The sequence below is a fragment of the Pyrgilauda ruficollis genome, unplaced genomic scaffold (genome assembly GCF_017590135.1).
Source record: "Pyrgilauda ruficollis isolate IOZ18807 unplaced genomic scaffold, ASM1759013v1 scaffold204, whole genome shotgun sequence".
Classification (NCBI taxonomy): domain Eukaryota; kingdom Metazoa; phylum Chordata; class Aves; order Passeriformes; family Passeridae; genus Pyrgilauda; species Pyrgilauda ruficollis.
This window is the reverse complement of record NW_024519652.1, coordinates 158,568-171,895: the sequence shown is the minus strand read 5'-3', so window position 1 is coordinate 171,895 and position 13,328 is coordinate 158,568. Positions and strand designations below refer to the sequence as shown.

The window sequence follows — 13,328 nt, the reverse complement described above, 5'->3', positions numbered from 1 at the left end:
AGTTTATGCAGAGAATTTAAAAGCCTCTAGTTGCATGTAGCAGTTGGCTTGCCAGGTAGTGTGTGGGATGAAAGTAAATGAGGGGTTTATTGGTTTAATATTATGTGTATTTGAAATTACTTGTGCAGCACAGTGAGAGATAAAACTAGTTTTGTCTGTTTGGAACATTATTGCTAAAATATGTTTACATGTGTAATTGGCTGAACTCCAATTTGCCAGCAGAATTTGCTTTGTCTTCCTTTAATTTGTGTGGTTTGGTTCTTCCCTCAGATTTCCCTGTGTTGCAGAATGTAGGCAGAGACTGTAGCAGCTCACAGTGAACACAAGCACAAATTATTTTAATTTTTTCCCTGTAGGTGTATTCACTGGGGGTGAGATTTCCTCCCATGGATGGTTCAAGTTACAGCAGTAATTTTATGTATGTGAGCCCGCGAACTGTGAATTAAAACCCTGTGCTGGGTGGCTTGCAAAAGGGAGTTTCTTCATCACTGGCTACATTTAAATAGGTGTCTAAAGTGAATTTGTTTTCCACTATAATGTATTAACAATTGTTTGTTTATTTGTTTTCTTTTGTATAATTTGGTCAGGGTGGGTATATAGAGCTAAAAAAGAACAAAACAAAATGTGTCTCTTACATTCAGATGTTTACTTTCAGGTGCCAAATAAGCAGCTTGGGCAGGAATCCACCCAGGTCTATCAGCAAAATTCCCAGTCAGTTGGTGGTTCTACCCCTCTGGCCTGGAAGCAGATGAAATTCCACGTTTGTTTCAGGGCAGCACCTCTTAATGTGCGCAGATAAAGTTGCTAGAAACATAAGATATTGGTAGGCTAAGGAGACTTTGTGGCAGGAATCTCTGTCAGTTTAAAATTTACCTCCATTATCTCTGGGGAAGGGTTTCCTATTCCTCAAAACACCATCTTGGTTCATCTCCTTCCAAAGCACCATCTTGGTGCATGTCCTTTCCCCACCTGTGTGGACACAGAGAGACACCTAATTAAGAAGCCAAGCCGATACCATTTCCATGCTAAATCTGGTTCCTCCGGGTCTCCTGTGAATAGAGGTGTGCTCTGAGCAAGCTGAGACTGGGCCGTGCCGCGCGATGATCTCCCGCTGGTACTTTGACATGGCTGAAGGAAAGTGCGCGCCCTTCTTTTACGGCGGCTGTGGCGGGAACCGGAACAACTTTGACTCGGAGGAATACTGCATGGCGGTCTGTGGCAGCATCAGTAAGTGCGCTCCCCGGCACCCACCTTGCGGGGAGCGGGCCTGGGCTCACACTAACCCCAGCTGCGGTCTGTCCACACCTCTGCTCACCACTCGCTCTTCCTTGGCCTCTTGCTAACCTGGCATGGTAGTGGGTGACTTCTTGGCACTGTAGGTTCGCTCTGAGAGCTTAACACCTCCTCAGGTGAGGCCTTTGCACCCATCTTCTCTCTATTCTCTGTCAAAATGTACTGGTGTTCATGTGTCTGTGTGCACGTACAACGCACGTGCAGGAAAGAACACTAACTTTAGGGAATCGTCAGGTAAGTTTAAAAATAGTTCGTATTTTTAACAGTGTATTCTCATGTATTTCTGACCATTTTTTTTTCCAAATCTAAAAAGTATTAGAATTAGAATTAGAATGCGTATTAGAATGCGTATTTCCAGATTAGTTTGGTTTTAGTTTGGTTGAATTCTTTGTGTGTGTTTGCAATGAAAAGGGGAGAAATGGTATTTGATTTTTTTATGTTTCCCTAAGGGCTGTGGTGCATATGGATGCGAATCACCTCCCACTTACTTTAACTCCACCATATGTTGTAATGGCTGTTTTTGCTGAAAAAATGGTGTTTGCACTGTTTGAGAGTGGTGGCTTTCTCCACCATACACCACTAAATCTGATCAATTAGGTGCTAGTTTTATCAGATGGGTTCTGTTCTGAGAGCCTCTTGTACACTCTCCTCCCAATCTGCTTTGCAAGCACGTACTCCTGAGAGAGCGTCACCTGACATTTACATCTGAGACATTAAAGAGTGAGTACATGTCTCACTGCCCTGTCTGCTCGCAGGACATGGAGGAGCAGAACACAAACCAGCATCTCAGGGCTCCTTTTAGTAAAAGGTTTTCCAAACCTGGCCTTTTCAGGAGCATTTTCAGTAAGTGGAAGGGTTAAAAATGTACATAAACAAGTGAAGAGCCCCAGAAAGGGGTACTGTGTGTGTCATGGAGCCGAGGAGCTGACCTGTATTTTATTGGAGCAGAAGCAAGAGCAGTCCTGGAACCAGGATTGCTGAACTGGTGCTCCAGCAGCATTTTATCTTAGTGTCTTCTGGAGTTGCTCATGGCAAAGCTCCAGGGAAGGGATGTGGAGAAACCTGCCATAATGGGAGTGAGGAGGATACTTCATGAACTGTGATCAGCTCCTACAACAAGGCAGAAGATGTAGTGAAAGGTGAGATCTGTGCAGGAGGTTAGAGTGAGGTCTAATGCATTTACTGACTGAGGAACACTTTGAACCATTAAGTTCCTGTGTTAGGTAAGGAGTTTCCAGAGATGCAAAACATAATTTGTTTCTGATTGCAGCCTCTTTGGGAAGATAAATGATCTTCTCTTTTTCTCAGGAAATTCTGCTTTGTCTCATGGAAGTTGTCTGGCTGGGTGTTTTTTTCCCTCAGATTCATTTCAATAAAACAATGTCAAGACTATTACCATTTCCATTATTCTCTTGGTTTATTCTGGAAGTCACAATTTTCGGTCTAAGTCACTTTCTCTTTAAGGACAATGGAGTTAGGTTGAGTACTTGAGCTTCTTTGACTTCATTTGCACAACTCAAACTAATTCTTTATCTCCCATAGGGGTTTTTTCTGCCTTTTTTTCCTTCAGTAGTTTCTCAAACAACAGCTGAGTCTATGAGGATACACTTTTTAAGCTATTTCAGTTGTATTTTTATTCGTGGTTTGTAATGTTTTGTCGGTGTGTTCTATACCCTCATCTATACACCTATTTTCTGTTCCTGAAGTAACATTTTCTTTTAGTTTCATGTACTGTTTCAGTCTCACCATGCTGTTTCTCCTTATTCTTCATGTTTTTGCTGAATAGAAATTGTAATGAAAATAATTGGAAGTGCTGAATATAATCACTGAAATGATGTCTTGTGTTTAGTACTAATCTAATGTTGCTGAAGGAGGTAGAACAGACACCATTTTTCACCCGAATCTCACAGAAGAAAAGAAAAACAGCGAAGAATAGTTTCCATCAAGGCCACTCTGGTTCTTTTCTGTCATTTTTTCCTCCCATCATCGCCCTTATTTTAGTCTTTGTATTTGATTTTTATGCCTTCTCCTCCCCACTTCATTATTATTAATGCATTTATTCCATTCTTTCTTTTGTCTCCAAAGTTCAGATTGTTCTTGCTCCTTTGTGTCCTATTAAAACAAAAGAAAAATCAAGGCAGGAGGAAAGATGGATGCTAAAGCACATCTTTCCTTTATCTAGCTATAGTTTGCTTTTCAGCATAAACTAGTTAGATTTTACAGAGTAATATGAAATAGTGAATAGCATTGGGTTTCTCTTGTATAGTGGGCAAAGGGTGGAAGTGTGGGATGTGAGTCAGATTTTCTGGTAATAAATTGGAATTGGACTGAACCAAAATGTGAGGATGCTCAATTATCACAAATACCCATACACGGTGAAATCTGAGTACTAATATCCTGAACACTTACTCTTTAAAAAAAAAAGAGTTTAAAAGAGCATGTTTTATTCTGCTTTCTTGCTAAGTCTCTTTGCTTTGATCTGGAAAGGTGGGACGGTCCTGTCGTGCAAAGCCCTAAACTCCCTCCACGTTGAGTGAATTTGACTGGTGCTCTGAGGTCTGATGGAAATTATTTATCTGTAGGGTAGGAGCTGCTGGTGTCATATTTTTTTTTAATTTATCATTCAACTCCTTGGAAATTGATAGATAATTGCCTTAGAAGTAGAAGGCTTGAGGCTGATGTTACCAATTCCTTCAGCCTGTCAGATTACCTGCTCAGTCTCTACTGGTTCTTAATAAGAATGTTCATTACTGTCCATGGTTTCTGTTCAATATAATGATTCAAACTTCTACTGTGTGACTGTCCATGATGGCTTCTTTGAAGTCATAGAATCTGTCAGATGTTTAATTTGGATTTAATGGCCTTAGAATGAGTATATATTGACAAGAATAAGCGAACATATTACTGTTACCAAAGGAAAGATTTCTGTCTTATACTAAAAAGTAATCTATTGTACGGATTTTTTTACTTGTCTGTTAATTGTTGCACTTTAAACATTCTTAAAGTTACAGAAAGTATGTTTGTTTTAAATGAGTGCTATCTTGATAGTACATTAATGTTTAATTCTTAACCTGGGAACTTAAAAGCTGGGAAAATACATTTTCTTAAATGTACTTCATTTCTCAGACAGCTCTCCCAGCGGCTCCAGCAGCCGTCAGAGCCTGATGTCAGTGGAATTCACCGTGTTTTCATTTGTTCCTCATTCAAAGTGAGAGTGAGTTGAACTCTGGTGACACAGTCAGTTTTTGAAAATTTTGACATATCATTAAAATTATCTTTTATAAGTGGGTTTTTTTAACTTTATGACAGTACTGAATTTCTGTGGCTCACAACAGAGGGAACCAAGAGGGTTCAGTGTTGTCAGTTCCCTCCTTCCTTGCATAAACCCTGAAACTTAGTAGGAAGTTTAAATGTTGACACATGTGATTTTATTTTTGATCATTTTAGAACAGTATCACTGGGTTTTGTGTGAATTTAGGTAAAAATAGTATTTATTCTCTAGACTAAATACTGTGAACTTCCAAACTTGCTAAATCTCCCAGTGATTTTTAAGGGGCAGATACCGTCCACTTTAGTTTTTCTTCAGAGGTGTATTGCAAATAAAGATCTGCACCTTTTACAGCAGCAGCTTACAAGATGATACTCCTGTTGTCAGTAATTTCCTTTATCCATTGTTCTTTTGTTTGGAAGGTTGACATCTCCCTAGTTAGCAGGAAGTGAAATGTTTTGGCAACTAAAGTTGCATGCCAACTTCTAGTGTCTAAGGCATTAAAGAACTATGACTCCAATTATCTTAAATTGTTAATTTGGACTACAGTCTTTAGTGGATGCAAGTGACTAATTTCTGTTTCCACAGTTTCTTCATCTATATAAATGTTCACTTTTGTTTCACCTTTGAACCACACATGTTGTGCTGGACCTTTTAATAAGTAAGTGGGTGAAGTTTAGGATTCAGAAACGAAATAATGCAAATGTTTTCATATCCAAAAGTTAGACTACTACTAATTTCAAACACAGATAATTTAATTAATATAAGGTATTTCTGTGGGCAGTGTTTACTGTAACTTATATTGCTGGGTCTGATAACAGCATTTTTTGTTTTGGTTCTTTTTACTCTGGAACTGGATGACTCTTGTTTACAACCTCGGCAGAAGTCATGTTCAGGAAAATACTTTTGTCTTGTATTTGTTCTCGTTTGAACCACACGTGAAGAATTTAATGTTTTTTTTCCTCTCATAAATATTTAAACATACAATAAGTTGAAAGAGAATGACCTTGCAGTAGAGTATCGCAAAGATGCTTGAGGAAGTTTTGCTTTGGGGACCTCCTCCCAGTCAAGAAGTACATCAGAGAACTTGGAGAGGCATGATCTGAGCCATTAATGGATGAATGTTGAATGGATATCAGCAAGGCAAAATTGTATTGGTCAGGGTTGCTGAAAAGAAAGGTGTTCATGGAAGGTTTGATTGCCAAGTTCTAGCTGTGCATGGGTAGGAAATGTATCTTGAAGTTGTTACTCCTTTTTATATGAGAAAATAAAAAGTGAGTTCTTACTTGCTTTTATATGAGAAAATTCAACTTAAACCTAGTTTAGATGGCAAGTAGCACCTTTAGTTAAAATAATGGATTTGGAATAATAAGAGTATGATATGTTTTGTTGGGTGGGTTTTTTTCCTCTCCAAGGAGTCTCTGAGGAATTTCACTAAACTCTTTCAAGCTGGCTGTTGTTTGATGCCATACCAATTACTTAAATTCTAACATATTAAAGGAAAACAGAATCAGTCTTTGGAAGGTAGGGGTTGGATATCACTGCATAGTGAGGGGGCTATTGCTGACTTTGCTTGAATTACCCTAAATGCAGACCTTTCCACTACCAGTGTCACAGCTGCCTCCTAGTTATCCAACAGGAAGGCTGGCTATTAGTGCAAGCTCACTGATTATTTCCAGCCTTTGCGAGGGTTTTTTTTAACCAAAGTTATTACTAGATGAAGTAACTATCTGTGAAGCCAAACTGTTGCTAAGGGAAGTATTTGAGGTATTTCATTGGGTCCTGTGAGGTCCATAAGTGCTTTAAAAGGGATTTTCGTTCACATTTATATGTTACAATTTATCTTTTTAAAATAAACTTACGTACAAAGCATGTAACTTTGCAAAGGGCGTTTTGCTTGCTAACGGACTTTATTCATTGCCAGGCTTTTTTTTCATACTTGGAATTTTTCTTTTGGCAGCAGTTTCTAACCTGTTTCAAGAACATTGTTTTGTTTGCTCTGCAGAGCTTCTCCTGGTTTATAAAATGGGGTAAGAGAGGGAGAAGAAATCCTGATGTATTTTTATGTGCTTGCTGTGTGTAACATGTTCATCTAAACCCTGTTTCTGTGTCTTCCTCTGAGACTAAATAGATGGCTGTATTCCAGTGGAAATTAGAACAGATGCTTCTTTATTAATCCATCTAAGTTTTTCCCATACTAAAGTAGAAATTCTTCTTTTTTTTCCTTTTTTTTTTTCTTTTCTTTTCTCCCTCTCTCCACCTTCAAATTTTATGTCAGTCCCTACCACAGCTGCTAGCACTCCTGATGCTGTTGACAAATACTTGGAGACACCTGGAGATGAGAATGAACATGCCCATTTCCAGAAGGCCAAGGAGAGGCTTGAAGCTAAGCATCGTGAAAGAATGTCTCAGGTAAGGGGAGATTTCTTTATTCCTAAGTATGTGAATTTGTCTGTCAGGTAATAAGTGATCCTTCTTATTTCCCAAGGCTTTATCCAGGTGCCCTGCCAGTTTGCAATGCTGTAAACACATAATATACTGCCTTTCTGACTCTCACCTAAGAATTCAGCTGTATGACACATTTATGGTTGTGTCACCACTGCAATCATAAGTCACTACAGTTTCTAGAAGGGTTAAAAGAAAAAAAACTGTAAAAAATGTCTCTCATCTTTGTGGGAAAATGTTTGTCTTGTGAGATTATTCATGTTTCAAAGTAAAGAACTTGGCCTCTGTATTAATTGTCCTTCCCTTGGAAGCAGCTGAGGGAAGATGGTTTGAGCGTTTTCTGTGTGTGCCCTGGGGATAGTGTAAGGTCACATACATTCTTCTAGTGGTTTTGAGCCTCAGGGTAACATGATATGCATCTAAAGTCTAAGAGCAAAAACTGGTGCTTTTGAACTAAAAATCCAAACTGAACCAACCCTTTTCTTTCCCTTCAGCCAAAGAGATTTGTGTAGCCTGAAACTGTACCCAGATTTTAATCCAGTGAGAGATGAGTTACCCACTCTCTCAGAAACAGGGTTTATAATAGCAATGCCAATAAAAATGGTCACAGTTCTGCTTTAATAACAACAAAGAAAAATATAAGAGTTTTAAAGGAAAGCATATATTTTGAGAATGAAAAAACCACAAAAAATTAGTGTAATTCAGATGCACTTCATATACCCGTGCAGCTAATTTACTGTATTTTTTCCTTATAACTTTGTTCCTTTGATGGGATTTCAGTGTGTCTGTCTGTTACTGATACATTACTGGCCTTTAGCTCTGTGCTAAAATGTTATTCCAAAAATGAAAATAAAATGTTATGAATGAAAATTAAATTAAGCTCTTATTGTACATCCATGCCTATTGGTACTGTAACTGTGCCTGGCACTTCTCTAATAAATTGGGCAGTGCATCTTACCTGAAGCACTCATCCAACTGGTGCAAGATACATCCTGAGAATTTGACATGTCATAGATAGGAAGATAGGTGTTTCTCATCTGCCTGGGAAGTGGTGAAGCACAAACGGTCTGTCTCCTTTTTAAAAAGAGAAAATAGAGCCAATCTAATGGACAGGGAATCTGCAGAATAAAAAAAGGCACATAGCCTGCCTAGCAGAGGAGAGACCCTGCCTTGGCTAGGCATGCAGAGGGTTGGTGAATAATACAGTCACCACCCCATCATTCCTTCCCCTTTAAACAACCTTTTTGTAAAAAATGCTGTTGAGGTGGGTTTCTTGAAAGCAAAGGATAGTCAGTGCAGATTCCTTGGCGTAGTCTTTAGATTCTCACTGTGGTTCTACGTTTTTCTCCAAAATCCCAGTATGTAGAGGTTAAGCTGCATAATTAGGGGCAGTATTTGGGTGAACTGTGTATTTTCTGTGTTAACATGAGCATCTGGAGGACCCTGTCAGCTGAAGGGTGTGATTGAGAGGTTTGACTGAGAGCTGGAGCTGGTGCCCTCATTAGCACATTTCTAGCCATACTTCCTGTCAGTACTGAGCACATGGGGTGAGGCTATTCAGCTACCCCCTCCTGCAATGTCAGTCCTCCAAAAACAAGTCAAATGAACTGACCAGCTCTGGCCAGTTCAGCAACCTAAGTCAGCCCTGGTAAAAAGCAGCATGATAGGTACATTAAAAAAAATTTAAACATTAAGTTGCCTAAGCTGCTTATGAAATCACAACTTAAAGGGCATGTGTTGTGAAGTCCACAGACCCCCTGCAGAGCTTTAAAGATCAGAAAGATCTTCAGGGAAGATCTGGAAGGGAAAGGTAATTTTTAGAAACTTAAGTTATGATTTGTACAGTATTGAACTAGCCTTTCCATGTTAACTTGTCAAATGTTTAAAAGATAGTAGATGCTAGTAGAAAAGACAGCTAGTTCACCATTTTGTGTTTCCTCACATAAACGTCTGTGTCCAATACCACTGGTTTCCTCTTCTGGCAATTTATTTTAAAATTGCTTTTTGCATTTTATTTAAAATCAGGTATGTTCTTAATATAAAATAAAATATATATGTAACTGGAAATTAATGTGGAACTCTACTTGTTATGTTAAAAATAATGCTGAATAAGTTAACTTTGTTGTCACTCCTTTGCTGTCAATGATTTTCTCTGTAAAAATAAAAGGTAACAAATGAGAGTCACTAGCCAAGTCTTCCAGCTGCACCAAACTTTTTTTTTTTTAATTCAAAGTCCAGTTCTTTCAAAGCTGAAAAGTGGAGGCTTAAAAAGCAGCAGAAATGCCAATTTTTCTTCTAATAAACAGAGAAAAAATGATCAAGTAATTATTTAATCCTGATAAATGTCATAATCTGAAATAGATTGGTTTGTTCCCAAAACAGATAATTTATTTCATTTAATTAAAAGTCTAGTTTTAAAATAGTATTGGGTTTGGTGCACACCTTATTTTGCAACAGTCAACTAAGAAAAAAATCAGATGCATTCTAGTTGACATGAAAAATGTAATCATCTAAGGAGTAGGGAAATTTATCACTGAACTTGAAGTGATATGTTTTAAAACATGTAATGGAAAATGTAAATGTTCTGCATATCCTTTTTCTGAGATTCCCCCTAATTTACCATGAAATTCTGACAACTTGTGTTTCTTTTTCTCTTGTATAAAGATGTTCACACAGAGACCAAGATTCTGTCAGTGGTTATGTCACATCATAGTTCACAGCTCATTAAAGACTTTTAATAGGGAAGTTTTTCTCTGTGATGACTGGATGCATCTCTGGTTCAGACTCTTTCAATCTCTTGTGCTCTAAATATCCATCTCTTTAGACTACAGATCATGAAAGTTTCTGCACCACACCTTAAGCAACAAGGCTTATAAACATTCCTATTTTACAGGAAGTACTGTATGGAGAATTACATTAATACAAAATTTTAAGCTTTTCCCAATAATTAATAATGCAGCCTCAATAGCAGGAAAACTGCATTTCTGTGCAAACAGGGGTAACCAATCATTGATGCGTGTGTAAACTGTAAATGTTTGCTGTTTTCCAAAAGACAACAGGGAGAGGTTATGTTAACTGATTGCAAGGTGTCATGGTTCTTGTTTCGGTACAATTCCCCTTTTTTCAGTTTGCTAATGGATCTACAGCTTCCTTACTTAATTAGTTGCTGCTAAATAGCCTGATGAACCAGATACCAAACTTTACTCAAGGGAGCAGTATATTTATACATTTCTCTCCTAAGACATCCTGTGACATCCTCATGTCTTAAATTTCCTCTTCCTTTGGCTGTCTACAATATTTTTGGAATTGGAGCATGTAGAATACTTATTATAGGAACTTAATGACACCTTGTGTCCTAGAATAGTTTTGCTTCTTGGAAGTTTATTTCCAAAGCAAAGATTAAAAATACGGCAGTTCTCAACCAGCCTGAACAGGTCACAACACAGAGGACTTCTTACTAGCAAGAAAGTTGGCAACCCTGCCTGTTTGCCCTGCCTGCGCGAACTGCCACGCAAACTGCCTTGTACACGCTCCAGAGACTCACCACACTCCTGTTTGCTCGCTCCTGTTCGCTGCTCTCCGGGTCGCCGCACTCCCCAGAGACCCCTTATAATCAGCCACTCAGCAGCAACCCTGGATAGCTCCACCCCTTGCTCCTCACCGACTCACAATGGTCATTGCGTGCCAGTTGTTCTAACATCCTGGATACATCTTAAGCTGATTTTTATTCCCAGTGACACTGTAGAATCACAGAATGGTTTGAGTTGGAGGGACCTTAAAGACCATTTAGTTCCATCCCCCTGCCATGGGCAGGGGCACCTTCCAGTACATCAGATTGCTTAAAATCCCATCTAGCCTGGCCTTGAACATTTCCAGGGATGGGACATCCACAGCTTCTCGGGCCAACCTGTGCCAGGGCCTCACCACCCTCAGAGTAAAGAATTTCTTTATAACATTGAATCTAAACCTACTTTCTTTCAGTTTAAAACCATTCCTCCTTATCACTACATGCTTTGAAAAGTCCCCTCTCCTGCCTTCATGAAGGCCCCCTTTAAACAATGGAGGGCTGCTATAAGGTCTTTTTGAAGTCTTCTCCAGACTCAAGAACCCCAAATCTCTCACCCTGGCCTCACAGAGAAGGTGCTCCAATCCTTTATCATCTTTATGGTCCTCTTCTAGACCCACTCGAGCAGGTTGATGTGCATTTTGTGTTGGGCCCCAGAGCTGGATGCAGCACTGTAGGTGGGGACTCACCAGAGTAGAGCCGAGGGACAGAATGCTTTCCTCAACCTGCTATCCATGGTGTTTTGGATACAGGATACACTGGGCTTCCTGGGCTCTGAGCACACATGGCTAGCTCATATTTGGTTTTTCATCCACCAGGACACTCACGTTCTTATCCCAGGGCTTCTCTCAGTCCATTCATTGCCTAGCCTGTACTGATTTTGGGATTGCCTCAGCCCTGGTGCAGGAGCCCACACATGGCCCTGTTGAACTTGAACCTGTGGTTTTCCCAGGCCTGCCTCTCAAGCCTGTCCAGGTCCCTCTGAATGACATCCCAGCCCTGTAGAGTGTCAATCACATCACTGACCTTGGCGTCACCTAACTGAGATGGCTCTCATTCCTGCTGTCCATGTCCTCAATAAAGATGCTAAATAATACCAGTTCATGTGTTCCCTAGATTCCATCATCTCTACTACAGTGTGTGGGAAGCCTGTTTCCTTCCTTAAAACTGTCCAGTTAATAGGATTACTCCCCTCAGTTGTAGTCAGGACTCTTTGGAGAAGTTTAATGATATTACCAGAAAAAAGGTCAAGACTTAAGTGTGGAAAAAAAGCCCTTGACATAGACACCCTTTTGTCATGACTGTGAACATTCTCACTAAGCCAACCTTCGGGCAAGTACCTCTGCTGGCCTGATTGTGCTAACTCAAATGTGTGCCATAAATTATTCTCTTGCAGATATGCTTTGTAAAAATGTAGTGTAAAAAATGGGAGTGAATTCTGCTGCTTCAATACATAATGAAATTTTTGTACTTAGCATTTCTTAATAATGAATGCCAGAGGTCCTCTTAATCACATTACCCACAGTGCTTATTTTTGTCATGCAGATTAGCAGAGGGTTAGTTTGGGGGATAAAGATGGCAAGGCAACTCTTGTTCGGAAAATCCATAACTGCTCTTTCAGAGTAAAAAAATTAGGGAGATGTCAGAGATGTGATTTTAAGATAGAAAGGGAGAAGAGTAAGAAGAACATCATAAAGTTGCTAATCTAGGCCAATGTTTAAGCTTGAGCACGTCATTGTAGTTTATGACTTGGCTTAATGCCATAATTTCGGGGCCTTCTGTAAGTTCACATCCTGTTGCTATCCTCTCTAATCACAGAGGAGCAAAGAGAACTAACTCTGTGAATAAAGGAGAAAGAACCCTGAATATTCATTCAAATATTCCCCAGAACGGGATAAAACCCAGAAGTGGTTAGGTGTTGATACCAAAAATGTCAAAGAGGAGGAGAGGAGAGGAGAGGAGAGGAGAGGAGAGGAGAAGAAAAGGAGGGGGGCGGACAGACAGGGAGAGTGACAGAAATGAAGTAGAAGCATATCACCCTCCATGGGTCCCAGTGATGTCTCATTGTTCCCCTCCATCTGATCTTGAAGGTGAGGGTCCCCTGCTGAAAAGCATAGAATCCAATGCATTAATACATATTTGGGCAGGTGGGAACACACAGGTACCTCCCTGAAGGGGGCCAGTTAGACACTATCCCTTGCAAGACTGTGGATCTGTTGCATCATGTAATATCACATGAAATGCTCTGGTGCAGGGTCTTGGGACTTCTTTGGGGGTTGTCATGATCCAGCATAACACAGAAGACCAGAGCAAACTAAGCCTCTGTGAATAAAATGGATCGGACCCAGGACAATTTTAAATATACCCAAAAAACATTATTAAAACCAAACAAGGTTAGATGTTGTTGCCAAAAAAACTTGATACATTTTATTTAATCGTAAAAGAGGAAAAGGGAAAGAAAGATGAAAGAAAGAAATAGAAAAAGAGTTGTGGGGGGGATGGGGGCACCAGAAGAGAGTGACAGGGGATAGGTAGAAACATATCACCCTTCTGGAGGTCCCAACAACATCTTGGTCTTCTCCTCCATCCCGTCTTTTTGGTGGTGAGGGTCCCCTGCCATGGTGGTACCATAAAGTATAGAATCCCATGGATTAATATACATTTGGGCCAGGTGGGAATGCCCAGGTGCCTCTCCTAAGGGGGCTAGCTTTGACACTGTCCCTTCCAACACTGTGGATCTGTTGCATCATGCTGCAG

General features: G+C 39.8%; 1 protein-coding gene across 4 annotated transcripts in view; it reads left to right on the top strand.

Annotated features, from left to right (window-relative positions):
- LOC121353422 (amyloid beta precursor protein) overlaps positions 1-13,328 on the top strand; it is a 207,373-nt gene that overhangs the window by 130,190 nt on the left and 63,855 nt on the right. For 2 of the 4 annotated variants that reach the window (XM_041467268.1, XM_041467267.1), the window contains exons 7-8: positions 1,060-1,227; positions 6,840-6,973. In XM_041467268.1, coding sequence (XP_041323202.1) covers positions 1,060-1,227; positions 6,840-6,973 — 302 coding nt within the window. The remainder of the gene's footprint in view (positions 1-1,059; positions 1,228-6,839; positions 6,974-13,328) is intronic. The other 2 variants (XM_041467270.1, XM_041467269.1) reach the window with 1 other exon arrangement.